Source organism: Rutilus rutilus (genome assembly GCF_951802725.1).
Source record: "Rutilus rutilus genome assembly, chromosome: 20".
In the NCBI taxonomy this organism is placed as follows: Eukaryota; Metazoa; Chordata; class Actinopteri; order Cypriniformes; family Leuciscidae; genus Rutilus; species Rutilus rutilus.
Window position 1 is genome coordinate 30,669,221 of NC_140225.1, and position 16,558 is coordinate 30,685,778.

A 16,558-nucleotide genomic window follows, 5' to 3' on the forward strand; every position below is an offset into this window, starting at 1 on the left:
CATTTTTTACCTTAAAATAATGTTTCCAAAATCGTATCAGTGGCTCATCAAGTCGTAAAAGGGTGAAAGGCACTTCTGGATTCGCTTTGCAGCCCTATATCTGCTATAACCACACTATGCAAGTTTGCCAAACCGGGTCGCGTTTCTGTAGTCCGAATGAGACATAGGAAAACTACAAGTTTGACTTGCTTTACGTCAAGCGTTACAATAGTCATTATTCCGTTTTTCTTCGTTTCTGATGTCGCAATACATCATACTTTCATGAAATCATGCATCATACTCTACCTTGTCTGTGGACATTGTTCATTCCAAAGCCGGTGCTAGATAAACAACGAGCGTGCGTGCGACAGTAGGCTGCGGACGGCGAAATTACTTACGACAGCGGTAATGGACAATTCCGCTTCCAACCTGTAGGGCGACCGAAGAGGAAAAGTTCCTTAGTGTTGCTTTAAAAGTGGACAAGCTCAAAAAGTTTAGACCCCGTTTACACCTGTATTTAGCGTCGTCCACTTGTGATCCGATCCACCAAAACTCATCTTACTTTGAGAAACTGTTTATATTACAGACTGATGCCTCTGAGAGGGGTGTGGGGGCGGTGCTTCTACAGGGACCTAAGGAGGAACGACATCCTGTGGAGCTCATTCTCTCCTTAGATATTTTGGGGTTTAGATTTATATTATATTGAGTACTTTTGTTGAGTTAAGGTTAAGTAAAAGTACATTCCTTTTGGAATAAGTTTTTTTCATTTTCATTTCATTTTATTGTTTATTTTTACAGGGACAATGCACAATTAAAAGTAATTGCACCAGAGTTAGCTAATAGCTAGTTTTCATCTGCTGTCCCTGGGCAGGTAAACAAATAAAATAACATACAATATTACATATAGATCATTTACAACACAGTCATTAATGGTTGCTGTTATTTGTAGCTTATGTAGTAGTGTTGTTGTTAGTCTTCCCCTGTGTGTCAAAATTGGTCTGATCAGCCAATATATAAGTACCCGTTGTTTCTTTTGTAGGAAGTCAGTTGTATTTTTGAGTCTTTTATGTTCAGAGCTTTAGTTACCGTCTGTTTATTTGACCTTTTTTTGGGGCCCAAAACTTTAGCTTTATTTTGTTGCCATGATTGTTGGGAAATAAAAATCCTTACTTTTGAACTTCCCTTGTGACTCCTCTTGCTTAACTGCTTGGTCCCTGACATAGTGTCACCGTCATGTTCAGTTTGTTTTGGTTTTCTCTCGTCACATGTGTTCCTTTGTTCTCTTTTAGTTAATTATCTTTGTGTATTTAAGTTCGTGCTTGAGTTCAGTTCTTGCTCCTGTATTGTTATGTATGGCAAGTTGGCTATTATCCTTGAAATATTTATCTAATAAACCTTGTATACCTTCATCCTCGTCTTCCTTGAACTTTACAAGTAGGCCCTTGCATTTTCACTTCTAAGTTTTGTCATAGATCAGGAATGTTTAAAAGCGTTTATTCTTTTCTATTCTTTGAAAGCATTTATTTAAAGGGGTCACATCGTATTTTTAAATACCCCAATACCCAACTTGAGAGTGAGTAAATAATGATGACAGAATGTTTTAGATTATTGAATTTGTTTTTGGGTAACTGTTCCTTCAAGTTTCAAGATTTCCCTGAATCTTTGCAATAATACAAGAATGGAAACAAGAAAAGAGACTGACTCTGCATGCAGGGTTTTTTTTTTTACATAACCACAAAGATTATATTAAATAAGCATTTATTTAAAGGGACCATGTCATAATTTTTTATAAGCCCACTAAGATCCACTTATAATGTTCAAGACATTTTTTTATTTTTTTTTATTAAGCTGAATGATTAATACAGCCTAAAATTAACACTAAATTAACACAAGTAAAAATCAACGTTGGCAAGTATATGAAACGGTGTCAATCACCAGTTGGCCAGTAATATTTTTATGATTTCTAACAATGCAATGTTGTGAGAACATGAGAGCAAACATGACCGACGCTCGGATTGATGGACCAGCGCTGCATCGAAAGTTTAAGGCGTGCCAATTTAAACATGCAAGCGCAAGAAGCAAAAGTTTGACCTCAATTTGTTATTCGCAAGTGGTGTGGGAAGTTTCTGTGCGCAAAAGCGCATGCCCTGAAAGCTGTGACTCAGACAGCGCGCGAATACTGTTCTTCTCTGGCCAATGAACGAACAGTGTATGATTATGATTCAGGCAGCATTACTGGTCAGAAGTCAGATTGGATCAGAACATTGGGAATATTTTCCAGTTCCATCTGGTTGAAGATCGGAGTCACGCCAATGTGGAGACGAGTTTGTTGAGGATCGGTGCCGATGGCTGTCGTGTCGATGAGGCCTTCACAGGGCTGATGAGGCTGACCCTTGAGGAAGGCGTTGTGGTCGTGTCTAGGCGCAGGTCCACCATCTGATCTGGATACGGCCCGGATCTGGCTGACTCAGAATAAACAGACTAACATTAGCAGAGATGCCATTCTTCTCATGATGTTACGAGTACATCAGGTCAGGTCATCATAGTCAGTTAAACAGCTGAGAAAGAAAACACACATGTACAGTATAAGTAGGCTATATTGGATCAGTGCATTAGGTCTTAAAGTGACAGCAGCCTAATAATCCTCAAACAACAAAGGACCACGAAAAGAAAAAGAAAAAAAAAATCACTCACACACTGAATAACTTTTGTAACTTTAATGAAGATTAATCTGTTTAATTTAGTAAATAATGCAGTGTTATTTTACATTTGATTAATTTATTAAATTGAAAATTATGAATTTTCACAAGTATCTAAATTTTGGTGTCATGCCTGTCAAACTGTCTGTTTTTGCAAAAAAAGTTTCATGGCCGGTAAAACTTTTTTATGGCAGGTAAATTTTTGGCCATTGGCAGGTCATTATGGCTTAAAAAAATGGCCATTGGCAGGTCATTTCATAATCATATGATGAACTTTACACAGTTTTTGAACTGGACTGAATCAACATTAAACTGTCTTCAGTTGAATAATGGCACTACTGTCTTAGAGCTGCTTTACAGCACGACTGAATTCTGTTTGAGTCATTGATCATTATCCTCCTGTTTATCACTGTAAAGCTGCTTTGAACATTCTGAATTGTATAAAGCGCTATAGAAATAACTTGACTTGACTTTGAAAACAAAAAAAACTGTGACTGTGATGACTTGAGGACTTCTTTCCAGTTTTCAGTCTCTCATGTTCTTGCTCAGACGTGGACAGGTTTGAGTTTCCCGTCAGGATGATATCCATCCAATCCTGTGTTTAATCCAGTGTGTTTTTTGTAGACTGGATGGTGTGTGTCCAACCCTGGAGAAGAAAAGCAAAAGAATTCTTAACTCTGACAGTCTATTACATCCCAGGCTTTGGGCTGGACTTCAGCAAGCCAAATCTGTGATTTCATATCCAATACAAAGATTTTATGAACATGTGAACTCATAATTGTCTCTTTTAGAGCTTTTTTAGCCGAAATGAATTCTGTTTTACTTAATTATTCTGTTATTTTCCCGTTTATTACTGTCTGTGAAGCTGCTTTGAAACAAGTATTGTATAAAGCACTATATGAAGGTGACTCGACTATAACAAGAACATTAAAATGAACTCTGGCCACAACAGCCATTTTGACATAATTTTGTGTGTATTTGACTATTCAAGCAATAAGTCTTGAAACTGAACTCTATTCAGGATCGTATACAGTCTGAGCTTTCTGTGCGCGTGTGTTTCAGGTGTGTGTCAGACAGTGCGAGTGAGTTCATGGCTTATTGCACTTCCTTGCTAACAAAAATATAATGGTAACGGAGTGTAAAATGTTAAATTACTGCATTAATGGGGACAGCACCATCTGTCTAATGCGTGATGGCATTTAGTGTCTGGAATAGGCCCCGCCCACAGCAGAGATAACGAGACATGAAGTAGCTATAGTTATACGTTTTGAGCAGTCGGAGAATTATCAGTTAAAACAAGTGTCTAAAACACATAAATAACTGCTCTATTGTGGATTTATCCTGCAGTGAACTTGTTAGGCAACTTTTGACATGTGTTTGGCGTCGAGTGTGTTATTTTATATCGAGTTATTTTGACTTTGTATTACCAGGCACAACCGTGATTAATTTGTGCATTGTCTTGTGTTTTATGTAGAGCTGATTCATTCTCTATGAAGTGAAACCCCTATTTCCACGTTTTATATCTCCATTGTGCATGTAATATGTATAAAATATGTTGTTATTTAATGTGTTTAATGGATTAATTGTTTTATTCATGTAGTATTGTGCATATTCACCACTAGGTGGGGATGTTTCCCTTCACATTTAGTTTAATTGAGTTGTTCAGCATTTCATTGAGTTGATTTGTGATTTAATTCACTGAAAATGAATTATAATTGTCAATCTGCAAAATTGTACTCACTATATGATCACAACGCAAAAAGATTACATTGAATTAAAATATTAAAAAGAAGAGTAGTACTGTTTTAAATAAACATTTCTAATAAATTTATATTTTTGAACTTAAATATGCAAGCTTGATAAAAATCATTCTAGAAGAAAATTTCAGATGGCACTTAGAGGCTTTTGCATCTGAACTCTTCATACATATACATATACACCGGTGCTCCACTTTTAAGTTTAGTTTGATAAACAGTGAACTGTATTTCTTTCCATTTGTATTAGGATGCAATAAAACAGTCAGCTGTGTTTAGAAATAGGCCAAATGTTTTGCATGGTAGCTCATTTATAAAACAATAAGCCGGTCTGTCACAGGTTGAGGGACATTGCGATTTAAGAGACAGATTTTGAGATTGTTTGATTTGAATGTTTTTTTTACCACTAATTGATTTTTAAGAAAGCCTCATGTGAGCAAGACTCTGAGATTGTAGCTGGTTTTCTACTCTCAGAATATGATGTTGATGATAATATTATAATAAAGCTAATAAAAGATTTTACAGGATCCACCTCTTAGTTTCTTCAGCTGTTTTAATTCAGTGATGTATAGAAGCTTGTTTCCGCCACAGAATAAAAGGTAATTGCGCCTTTTTATCTCACAATTCACATTTCTAAACTCCTTATATCCTGCAATTCTGACTTTTTTCTCATAATTTCTAGCCTTGATTAATTTGGACAAAAATCATCCCTGCACAATGTCCATTGCATTGTGATGGTGGGAGTGGTCCTATGTGTGCATATACAATGCAGTTTTCTCTGTTTATGTATATATATATATGATGTGCATGGATAAATCATTTCTAATAAATTATTTCTTTATTGCAATATTCAATAAAAACAAGAATTGTCCAATTGTCCATTTCATGGTGACTTTAATATGTTGTTCAGGCAACACGTGCATACTATGATTATCTTCACTTTATGCATATTTATAATTAAACAAAATATGATATAAATCAAATAAAACCAAATCAGGAAATACATGCATTCTCTGTTTATCTTCAATGTATATTTATAATACAGAGAATATAGTATATTTATACATGAAAATGAGCTATTTTGGCTTTAAATGTAAACACCATTGTTAATTCATGTGTATCGTCCTAATAAATAAAGTTTCATTTTTTTATTCAGTTCATTTTACAAAGTACAAATGTTGGTGATGCTTCGTTCCCTTGTTCATTCGCTGGTATCCTTAGGCACGCTCCGCTTTTTACATGGACGACTTGCACCTACATTTTCCTTTTGAGGAAATGTAATGATAAGTAAGACGGAAGCAATAGCAAGTAAAATGATGATTTATTGAACAGATGTTCACACAGGAAAACTCAGAACAGGCAGATGATCGCTTGATGCCGAAAGTCAGACCAGGAACACAGACTGCAGGAGAGCGGTGACGCAGGGACTGAGATGGGCGATCCAGGGGTGAGTGAAGCAGAGAAGATAATCCAGAGGTGAGAACGGGAGTGAAGCAATCCGGTATCCAGTGAGACGGGAAACACGAGGAATACAGGAAACAGGCACGAACACGGGAAGCTTCAACAACGATCTGACAAACACAAGACGAAAGACAGGGCATTAAGTATTAAGTATTAAATATTGTTATTAAGTAAGATGGATAGATAGTCTGCAGCTCTCGCTGATGATGATAATAAGCGGTAACGCCCACAAGAAACAATCAGCGCAAACGAGACCCACACACACACACACACACACACACACACACACACACACACACACAAGACCAGAATGAGACAGCGGATCTACCAACCGTGACAGGAAATAGACATAATCAGGTTTAATAAGCTGGAAGGAGGTAAAAAAGACATATCACTTAACTTGTTTCACCATGAGGGGTCTATGAATTTTACTGAAATATACAAAGTATTCTAAGTTGAGGATAACAAACAAAGTAGCTTAGTTGAAGACCGTGCTTGTTTGTTTTTAATAAATCTGAAAATAATTTATCATAAGAGATGATTTTCGACAATTACCCTGAATATCTGGGGGAAATGTGGGTCCCTCTCAATGTCTATGGTGGTTGCAGCCTTAGCTGAAGTTTTCACCTTGGAGGTCAGGAAACCAAGTCTTGTGTTTTCTCTTCAATTCAGCTTTCTCTTCTTCACTTGGTTTAGAGTCAGATACTGGAGGAATAAAAAATCATTAAGAAACAATTGATGGAAATAATCAATATTAGAGAACAAATTTTTATGTTCAAGAATTTATTTCTGGGGGAAAAAAAACAAATTAACGAGTATCCTAAATGTTTAAGAGAAATCGTCTGGGTTATGTATGTAACCCTCGTTCCCTGAGTAGGAGACGTTACGCTGTGACGACGAATGGGGTTTCGCTCAGAAAGCCTCTCGCCTTCGAGTATTATAAAACGGCAGCCTTCTCTTCTCCACTTGGTTTAGATTCAGATACTGGTGAAATGAAAAATAATAATTAAGATACAATTGGTGGAAATAATATATTAATAATCTAAAAGAAAACAGTATCTTTTGTTGTTGTGGCGCTGGCTGAATTTCTTACCTTCAATGCCAGGAAACCAGGTCTGGAGCTTCCTTCTGAACTCAGCCTTCTCTTCTTCAGCGTGTTTAGAGTCAGAAACTACTGAATTAAAAAAAAAAAAACATCAAGTGACACAATTGGTGAAAAAAATATACTAATATATATATAAACTTGACTTGACTATAAAAAGAACATTACAATGAACAAAAATGTGAAAACCTCACTACAAATAATCCAGAATTGAAGACAAATGCTAATAATCCACTCTGTCTGTTCCTCTTCCTCACACCTGAAATCTCTGATCGAGTGAATCTCCTGAAGTTCTCCATCCTACAGTAGATCATTTCTAATCCACTTATGTTGTAAGATCTGCTGTAACGTCGGGCGTTTAGTTGGATCCAGGGTTAGGCACTGGCTAATCAGATCACTGCATTCTGTACACATTTTATCAAGGAGAGAGCTGGTTAGTCATGACCATGTGACACTAATGTTGGCATCTATGAAAACAGCATCTGAAACATGATTAATATAAGGTAAAGTGTTCTTTATCTTTGATTTAAAGGTGAAGTATGTAAATGTGGCTGTCGTAGCCATCACTACTAAGCAGCTGACCACAGCCAAAGTCTATCAGCTTGAGCTCTAACGTGTCTTTCTTCAACAGGAAATTGTGTGCATGAACATCATTGTGAAAAACGTCATGATCAATGCAGTGTTGCACTGCCAGCACAGCCTGTCGCATGATGACCCGTGCGGTCGTTTCGTCCAGTTGAGGATTACGAATGATAAAGTCCAGCACGCTCTCGCAGGGTTCGGGATACTCCATCACCAGGGTGAATTTTCGAGGGTGCTCAAACCAATCGTGTAGATCGATGACGTAGGGGCTTATGGGTTCTTGCCTCATCATTAGCAGCAGAGCCACTTCTGTAATGAGAGGTTCGGGACGCCCAGGCTAGAGAAAAGAAAAGAAGACAGAAGATTAGCTGGGTAAAAATCTGAAGAAAACTTCATTTTTAAAGGTACTTTTCTGTGATCTTTGTAGATCCGATCAACAGAGCCTTTCCAGGCTTATTTGTCCATTACATTTACACCTAATGCTTCCTACAGCTGTATTGACTACAGTAATCAGCACTTAAACAACTAAATACACATTCAGCTTTTGGCCAACTTACAATAGCAAGATAAACATCGTTGCAAGTCTTGCGCATCCGCTTGATGGCAACCTGCAAAAATGAAAAAAGAAACACACTATTCAATAACAGTAACAGCATTCAAGCGCCTGACCTTACACATAACATTTACATCTAAGTATGGCATCTAAGTATTAAATCATCTGTATTAAATATGTTTTGATGCGTGCAAGAGCAAAATGTTTATACAATTCAACAAGACTGCTTTACCTTTTTGCCATCAAATTTGCGTGTTCCCTCGAACACTCTTCCGAATCCTCCAGATCCAATCATCTCTCCCGCGTTATAGAGACTCAAAGGAGTCTGAAAAACAAACAGGAAAATATGAGAAATATATGAGCTTGCTAGATCCTTTGTTTTATAGTAAAAATATCAGTGCAGATCAAAAAAATAATATTAATATTCTCTGAAAACAAGCCTCAAGATATCTTTAGTGGAAAACAAGACGATAATACTGTTTAAAACAATAATGACTGCAGATTTACCATGATCTGGCTCGACGCCGGAGTGATCTGGATCAGAATCTGGCTCTCAGTCCAGATCTAGTGGAGGAACGAAAGGCTCCACAACATCCACAGCTTTACTGCCAGAACAGCAGCGGGACAGACTCGTCCACAAGTTCCTGATGAACCGACACATTCTTTCCATCCTCTTATGTTTTGTAGGTTTCTCTGAAAAAAAATAAAAAAAAATAATTAGAAACATCTCTGACCTCACATTTAACAATGATATAACTTCCATTTTACTGTTAAATTCTTATCTTTAATGTCACAAATCCAAAGTAATGCAAATATTTCCAAGCTATCCGCCTGACGACGCCCTGTTTCTGCTTAATACCTGCATAAATGTCCCTTAACATTTTTTCACAATATTAAGTAATAATCATTTCATTTTATTTGTTTTCGGGTGTGTGTCAGACAGCGCAAGTGATTTCATGGCTAATTGGCTTAACAAAAATATATTTAAAGAACGTTTTGTCCAACTAAAATATTTCAGAAAAATTTCGCTAAGAAACAGTAAATGTGACCAGACCTTAACTTGTCAAACATTTTAAGCAGTCACCATTCTGCCTTGTTTCAGTCTCACCTGTGGAGCTCTTGTTCACATCCTCCATGGCACCCGGAGCAGTCGGGACATCTGAAGTCTCGACGGGAACTTGACCAGGCAGTGGAGGACACGTCCTCTCTTGGAAGCTGTCGGATCTGGACAAACTTCTGTTTCCGCCACTGCCCTGTTCATGTTGGCTCTCAGATCTGTTGTTACTGCTCCTCTTCTCGACGATGTACGAGCCTGTGCTGCTCAAGCTCGACGACGACCCACAAAACCGCCGCACCACATCCCTCACACAGTGGGACAAAGATGGTGTGGACATGATGCCCGGTGGAGAATCTGTGGAAGCAGCTCCACTGGATCTGCCTGAGGCTGGAATATTCCAGACATTTTTAATAATATTAATAATCAAAAAATGCAACTTTCTATTTTTAGCAGTCATCATTCTGCCTTATTTCAGTCTCACCTGTGGAGCTCTTGTTCACATCCTCCATGGCACCTGGCGCAGTCGGGACGTTTGAAGTCTTCATTGGCTCGACGGGAACTTGACCTGGCAGTGGAGGACACGTCCAGTCTTGGAACATTTCTAATAATATTAATAATCAATGTCAGTGGTCACACCCAAAAAAAAATGCAACTTTCTATATTCAATGACAAATAATTTATGAACTTTAATAAAAGCCTATTCTGACCTCTGCGAGAGTGTTTGGATGAAGTGGACGGACGTCCATCATCTGGCCTCTGCAACTCTCTCTTCCTCTGAGCCGGACCTGTGGACACAGAAACAAACTCACAAGACAGAGGTGTTAAATATCCAGGAATAAGCTCCTGGCTCTGTGCCTGGCTCGGGCCTGGCATCCTCCTTCAAACTGTAATAAAAACAATACAATACAATAAAATACAATAAAATTCTCCTCAGAAAACCCCCTCCCAATAAAATAAAACAAATAATTAAATAAAACTCCAAACTCCCTCTAAAATGAGAAAAGAACAATCGAGTAGAAGTGTCCACAGAAATAATATGATAAAACTATAAATAAACTATGTAAATGATTATATCCTCCGATCTCCTTCTAGAATAAAAGTCTCTCTGAAATCCTCCAAACAGCTTCAAAAGCGCAAGATCAGCACAGAAAATATTCAGCAAGTCTCTGAATCGCCTCGTCTCAACAAGCAGAAAGCGATTTAGCCTGTTGATATTTGCAGACAGAATTCATAACACGAACGAATTCATAACATAACAATAATGTGCTTTAGCAACAAAAATTCGAAGCATTACAGTTACAGCATTATTCGAAATGGCTGAAGTCGCGCGTGAGCAGAGCGCGTGAGCGCACATCGCATCTGGAAACAAACTGAATCAGGACTGAATGTTATTGTTAAATAACCATTTAACAAGTGATATAATAATGTATCATAACTGCTTAGCTAAAAATGTAATATGTTAACTTAAAGCATGAAATAAGATACCATGAATCAGTGAATTTGAGTCTGATTAGTGTATATTATCAGTAATAAATATATATAGTAGTAATATATAATATATCAGTAATATAAAGTAATATATATCAGTAGGCCTAATATATATATATATATATATATATATATATATATATATATATATAAAAATTGTAATCGTTCAAAAAAGTAGTATGACATTTATGTCAATGCGATTCAGAGACGAATACTAATGTTGTCCACCAGAGGGAACCACAGAATAGCAAGTTAAAAAACTATGAAAATTGTTCATTAACTTGTAGTTAAAATAGCATATCAATTCATTATAGTTTCATAAAGTTGAATAAAGCCCAATAATGAGTTTGCAAAAACTTACAGACCATGATTTTTTTATTTTATTTTATGATATTGACAACATATTTGTCAAGTTGCAGACATGACAGAATTGATGTCCAATTGAAGAAGAGGCACTATATTAACTGTCTACTTTTATATAGTACATATATTAATACTTCCATAAAGAGACACTTAAAAACTCATATTTTATTTGAAAAGAGACATGTCCATTGTATAACTAAATATCATCAACACAAGCCATTGTGCTTGAACACCGACGATCGCCTCAAGTTAAACTGCATTGTTTCATTTACCTTCTGTGTCATTGCCCACAACGCTTACGTGACAGGACTTGAAACAGCTAAAACAATAAAAGGCATGATGACTTACATCGCATCCAGCTAGCCAGCTCAGTCCAAACTCCATCATCCTTATTTTTTCTTCGTTTGAACGCCATGAGAAAGGATTTTGTAAAGATAAAACCGATTTTAAATTCATCTTGAAAGAGATATTGCGGCTGGCTTTACCTTGAAAGTCGAGAACGGTCCAATCACACAAGGCCAAAATATAAAAACAACAACTTTGATTCGCTGAAATCAAAAGTGGGAGGGTCTGGCACAAGGCCAATCTGAAACAAACCAATTACAGCTTAAGAATAATTAGGCACGTTGATTTTCTGATCATATATTTTTTTTTTTCAGGCACATTTGACCAGTTCCAAACCACATTAATCTCAATAACTACTATTCATTTTGTATTGAATAATTTATAAGTGATATATAATTTTTCATGAAAGCTGGAAATAAAAAACGCCTTGTATTCAGGTGTGCATAATTATTAGGCAAGTTTTCTTTTACAGATAAAATAAGCCACAAAAATAAGAGAGAGGTAAAGATTTGAACTAAGATTACAATTTTAACACATAATGAAAATGTGCATGAGTTTCAGATGAATTTACAGGTTTCAATATTCATACTATGTTTACATATGATATGACTCAGTAAAGCCCTGCCATTCATTTCTATTTATTTAATGAATCATAATGCGATCGTATTATTCAACGCACTATTATTATGTTTGAGACATCAACCACTGGTCGATGACCATAATGTTTGTATAAACTGTAGGTAACAACTGGTAAAATGTTCATCTAGGTCATAAAAAACATAATATTTTCTTCTCAGCCATGTCAACAATTGTCCGTGAGTGAAATCTCCTCCCATCCGTTGTCTGATTGGCCTTTCGCAAGGATTCCTGGGTAGTTAAAGTGTGCGGAGCCTGCATCTATGCGGGCTTCGCGGAAGACCGCTTCAAGGGTACAAAGGGGGCGCTGCTGAGCACACTTCAGAGCGTTAAAATGCTGAATGGGACGGCCTACGGACTCGTAGCCTCAGCGAGCACGCGCAATTTAAGTCCACGAGACCGAAAGTCCACATGAAGTGCGCCATTTGGGACAGGGTCAAACTGTCGATCAAAGCTCATAACGGAGTATATTGGACAGCCATTGATAGTACATCGGTTTTACACTCGTTGTTGCAGTGCAATGTGGGATTGAATAAGTGCACTCAATAATGTCCACTATGGTTTCGGACACTACAAATGTCTGTCCTCTCAAATAACGCCCTATTTGAGGGTATAGGGAGCGATTTCGGACTCAACCAGGGACTACAACGAGAGGTTTCAGGACATCTTTCAGGTCCGGGAGTCTCCTGCATATTGATAGAGGCTCTCTGACGGCCGCAAATTATATGCATGTTTGTTATACATTATTGGAAAGCAGTGTCTCAGCGAGCCTCAACAGCGCCACCTTGTTACCGGAGATAGCCTACACGATCCATTATCAATCTTTGTTTACACTGAATGTAATAAAATCAGAATCATTCTCGCGTTTCGATGCCTCCCTAGTTATGATTTGTCACTGAAGTTTTAATCAGGCTACTTATCCGGTCGGCCGAGTAAAATTCCACTTGTCCTAGACGAGCGTTAATGTTGAACCCTGTAGTTCCCTTTCAAAAGGGAACTCGCACTGTGTCGATGACGCTATGGGGAACACCCTCCTCCACGTGAACCGGTGTCTGAAAGCTTATCCAATCACGGCAATCGTTATTGACCGGCGACAGCCTATGACGTCACTACTAGTCCAACCCGGAAGTATAAAAGGGGCGCCTAGAGAACATGTGATCCTCTTTTCGTCTTCAGGGACTGTTTTGTTTGTTTGAGCAAACTACGCTTATGTTGATGGTCTGGCTGGTGATGCCTTGCGCTCAATGGCTGTGTTGCAACATATCAGGCTGATCTGCTGAAAGATTTGGACCAAGGTCAGGGTCTTTATTCAAGAGAATTCATAACGTTATGTAATATAGCGCATTATAATTTGCTGTATATTCCCATATATTTATGAACAAATAACGATGATGGTGAGAGAACATTGTGCTTGATACATTTTTCATCTTCAAACCAAACTTGGGTCTTCAGCCGACAAAGTTTGAATCCCGTCTGGCTAGTGCGCTTCCCATAATGTTCACGCATTAGGTCAGTAGGCGCAGAGTAGACGGTCTTTTGTGGCTGTTTGAACACATTTGATCACACGAGCGTTTACACTACGAAAACAATCTGGTTGAATGTGTTTTCTTCCTCTGGAAGTGGTTAAAGCAACACTAGGGAAAATTTTTTACCTTAAAATAATGTTTCCAAAATCGTATCAGTGGCTCATCAAGTCGTAACAGGGTGAAAGGCACTTCTGGATTCGCTTTGCAGCCCTATATCTGCTATAACCACACTATGCAAGTTTGCCAAACCGGGTCGTGTTTCTGTAGTCCGAATGAGACATAGGAAAACTACAAGTTTGACTTGCTTTACGTCAAGCGTTACAATAGTCATTATTCCGTTTTTCTCCGTTTCTGATGTCGCAATACATCATACTTTCATGAAATCATGCATCATACTCTACCTTGTCCTTGGACATTGTTCATTCCAAAGCCGGTGCTAGATAAACAGCGAGTGTGCGTGCGACAGTAGGCTGCGGACGGCGAAATTACTTACGACAGCGGTAATGGACAATTCCCCTTCCAACCTGTAGGGCGACCGAAGAGGAAAAGTTCCTTAGTGTTGCTTTAAAAGTGGACAAGCTCAAAAATTTTAGACTCCGTTTACACCTGTATTTAGCGTCGTCCACTTGTGATCCGATCGACCAAAACTCATCTTACTTTGAGAAACTGTTTATATTACAGACTGATGCCTCTGAGAGGGGTGTGGGGGCGGTGCTTCTACAGGGACCTAAGGAGGAACGACATCCTGTGGAGCTCATTCTCTCCTTAGATATTTTGGGGTTTAGATTTATATTATATTGAGTACTTTTGTTGAGTTAAGGTTAAGTAAAAGTACATTCCTTTTGGAATAAGTTTTTTTCATTTTCATTTCATTTTATTGTTTATTTTTACAGGGACAATGCACAATTAAAAGTAATTGCACCAGAGTTAGCTAATAGCTAGTTTTCATCTGCTGTCCCTGGGCAGGTAAACAAATAAAATAACATACAATATTACATATACACCACATAAATCATCACAATACATATGTCCAGGAATGTAAAATGTACAAAATCAGCATATAAAACAGATAATTTACAACACAGGCATTAATGGTTGCTGTTATTTGTAGCTTATGTAGTAGTGTTGTTGTTAGTCTTCCCCTGTGTGTCAAAATTGGTCTGATCAGCCAATATATAAGTACCCGTTGTTTCTTTTGTAGGAAGTCAGATGTATTTTTGAGTCTTTTATGTTCAGAGCTTTAGTTACCGTCTGTTTATTTGACCTTTTTTTGGGGCCCAAAACTTTAGCTTTATTTTGTTGCCATGATTGTTGGGAAATAAAAATCCTTACTTTTGAACTTCCCTTGTGACTCCTCTTGCTTAACTGCTTGGTCCCTGACATAGTGTCACCGTCATGTTCAGTTTGTTTTGGTTTTCTCTCGTCACATGTGTTCCTTTGTTCTCTTTTAGTTAATTATCTTTGTGTATTTAAGTTCGTGCTTGAGTTCAGTTCTTGCTCCTGTATTGTTATGTATGGCAAGTTGGCTATTATCCTTGAAATATTTATCTAATAAACCTTGTATACCTTCATCCTCGTCTTCCTTTAACTTTACAAGTAGGCCCTTGCATTTTCACTTCTAAGTTTTGTCATAGATCAGGAATGTTTAAAAGCATTTATTCTTTTCTATTCTTTGAAAGCATTTATTTAAAGGGGTCACATCGTATTTTTAAATACCCCAATACCCAACTTGAGGGTGAGTAAATAATGATGACAGAATTTTTTTGATTATTGAATTTGTTTTTGGGTAACTGTTCCTTCAAGTTTCAAGATTTCCCTGAATCTTTGCAATAATACAAGAAAGGAAATGAGAAAAGAGACTGACTCTGCATGCACGTTTTTTTTTTTTTTTTTTTTTTTTACATAACCACAAACATTTATTTAAAGGGACCATGTCATCATTTTTTATAAGCCCACTAAGATCCACTTATAATGTTCAAGACATTTAAAAAAAAAAAATTAAGCTGAATGATTAATACAGCCTAAAATTAACACTAAATTAACACAAGTAAAAATCAACGTTGGCAAGTATATGAAACGGTGTCAATCACCAGTTGGCCAGTAATATTTTTATGATTTCTAACAATGCAATGTTGTGAGAACATGAGAGCAAACATGACCGACGCTCGGATTGATGGACCAGCGCTGCATCGAAAGTTTAAGGCGTGCCAATTTAAACATGCAAGCGCAAGAAGCAAAAGTTTGACCTCAATTTGTTATTCGCAAGTGGTGTGGGAAGTTTCTGTGCGCAAAAGCGCGTGCCCAGAAAGCTGTGACTCAGACAGCGCGCGAATACTGTTCTTCTCTGGCCAATGAACAAACAGTGTATGATTATGATTCAGGCAGCATTACTGGTCAGAAGTCAGATTGGATCAGAACATTGGGAATATTTTCCAGTTCCATCTGGTTGAAGATCGGAGTCACGCCAATATGGAGACGAGTTTGTTGAGGATCGGTGCCGATGGCTGTCGTGTCGATGAGGCCTTCACAGGGCTGATGAGGCTGACCCTTGAGGAAGGCGTTGTGGTCATGTCTAGGCGCAGGTCCACCATCTGATCTGGATACGGCCCGGATCTGGCTGACTGCAGTAAACCTCGGAATAAACAGAAAGACTAACATTAGCGTAGATGCCATTCTTCTCATGATGTTACGAGTACATCAGGTCAGGTCATCATAGTCAGTTAAACAGCTGAGAAAGAAAACACACATGTACAGTATAAGTAGGCTATATTGGATCAGTGCATTAGGTCTTAAAGTGACAGCAGCCTAATAATCCTCAAACAACAAAGGACCACAAAAAAAAAAAAAAAAAAAAATCACTCACTGCTCTTGACTGAATAACTTTTGTAACTTTAATGAAGATTAATCTGTTTAATTTAGTAATTAATGCAGTGTTATTTTACATTTGAATAATTTATTAAATTGAAAATAGTGAATTTTCTACATTTTGGTGTTATACCTGTCACACTGTCTG

The 16,558-nt window shown here is 37.6% G+C and overlaps 1 protein-coding gene across 1 annotated transcript; it reads right to left on the reverse strand.

Annotated features, from left to right (window-relative positions):
• Nucleotides 1-5,736: 5,736 nt before the first annotated feature.
• Nucleotides 5,737-10,502, reverse strand: LOC311280113 (uncharacterized protein). The gene is made up of 11 exons (XM_084392032.1): nucleotides 9,895-10,502; nucleotides 9,669-9,788; nucleotides 9,239-9,574; nucleotides 8,638-8,823; nucleotides 8,363-8,455; nucleotides 8,135-8,185; nucleotides 7,255-7,914; nucleotides 6,987-7,064; nucleotides 6,781-6,877; nucleotides 6,449-6,598; nucleotides 5,737-6,003 (listed from the first exon to the last, which is right to left on the reverse strand). Exons 1-4 carry the CDS (start codon nucleotides 10,058-10,060, stop codon nucleotides 8,684-8,686), a joined length of 762 nt encoding a protein of 253 aa, XP_084248158.1. The 5' UTR covers nucleotides 10,061-10,502; the 3' UTR covers nucleotides 5,737-6,003; nucleotides 6,449-6,598; nucleotides 6,781-6,877; nucleotides 6,987-7,064; nucleotides 7,255-7,914; nucleotides 8,135-8,185; nucleotides 8,363-8,455; nucleotides 8,638-8,683.
• Nucleotides 10,503-16,558: the final 6,056 nt, after the last annotated feature.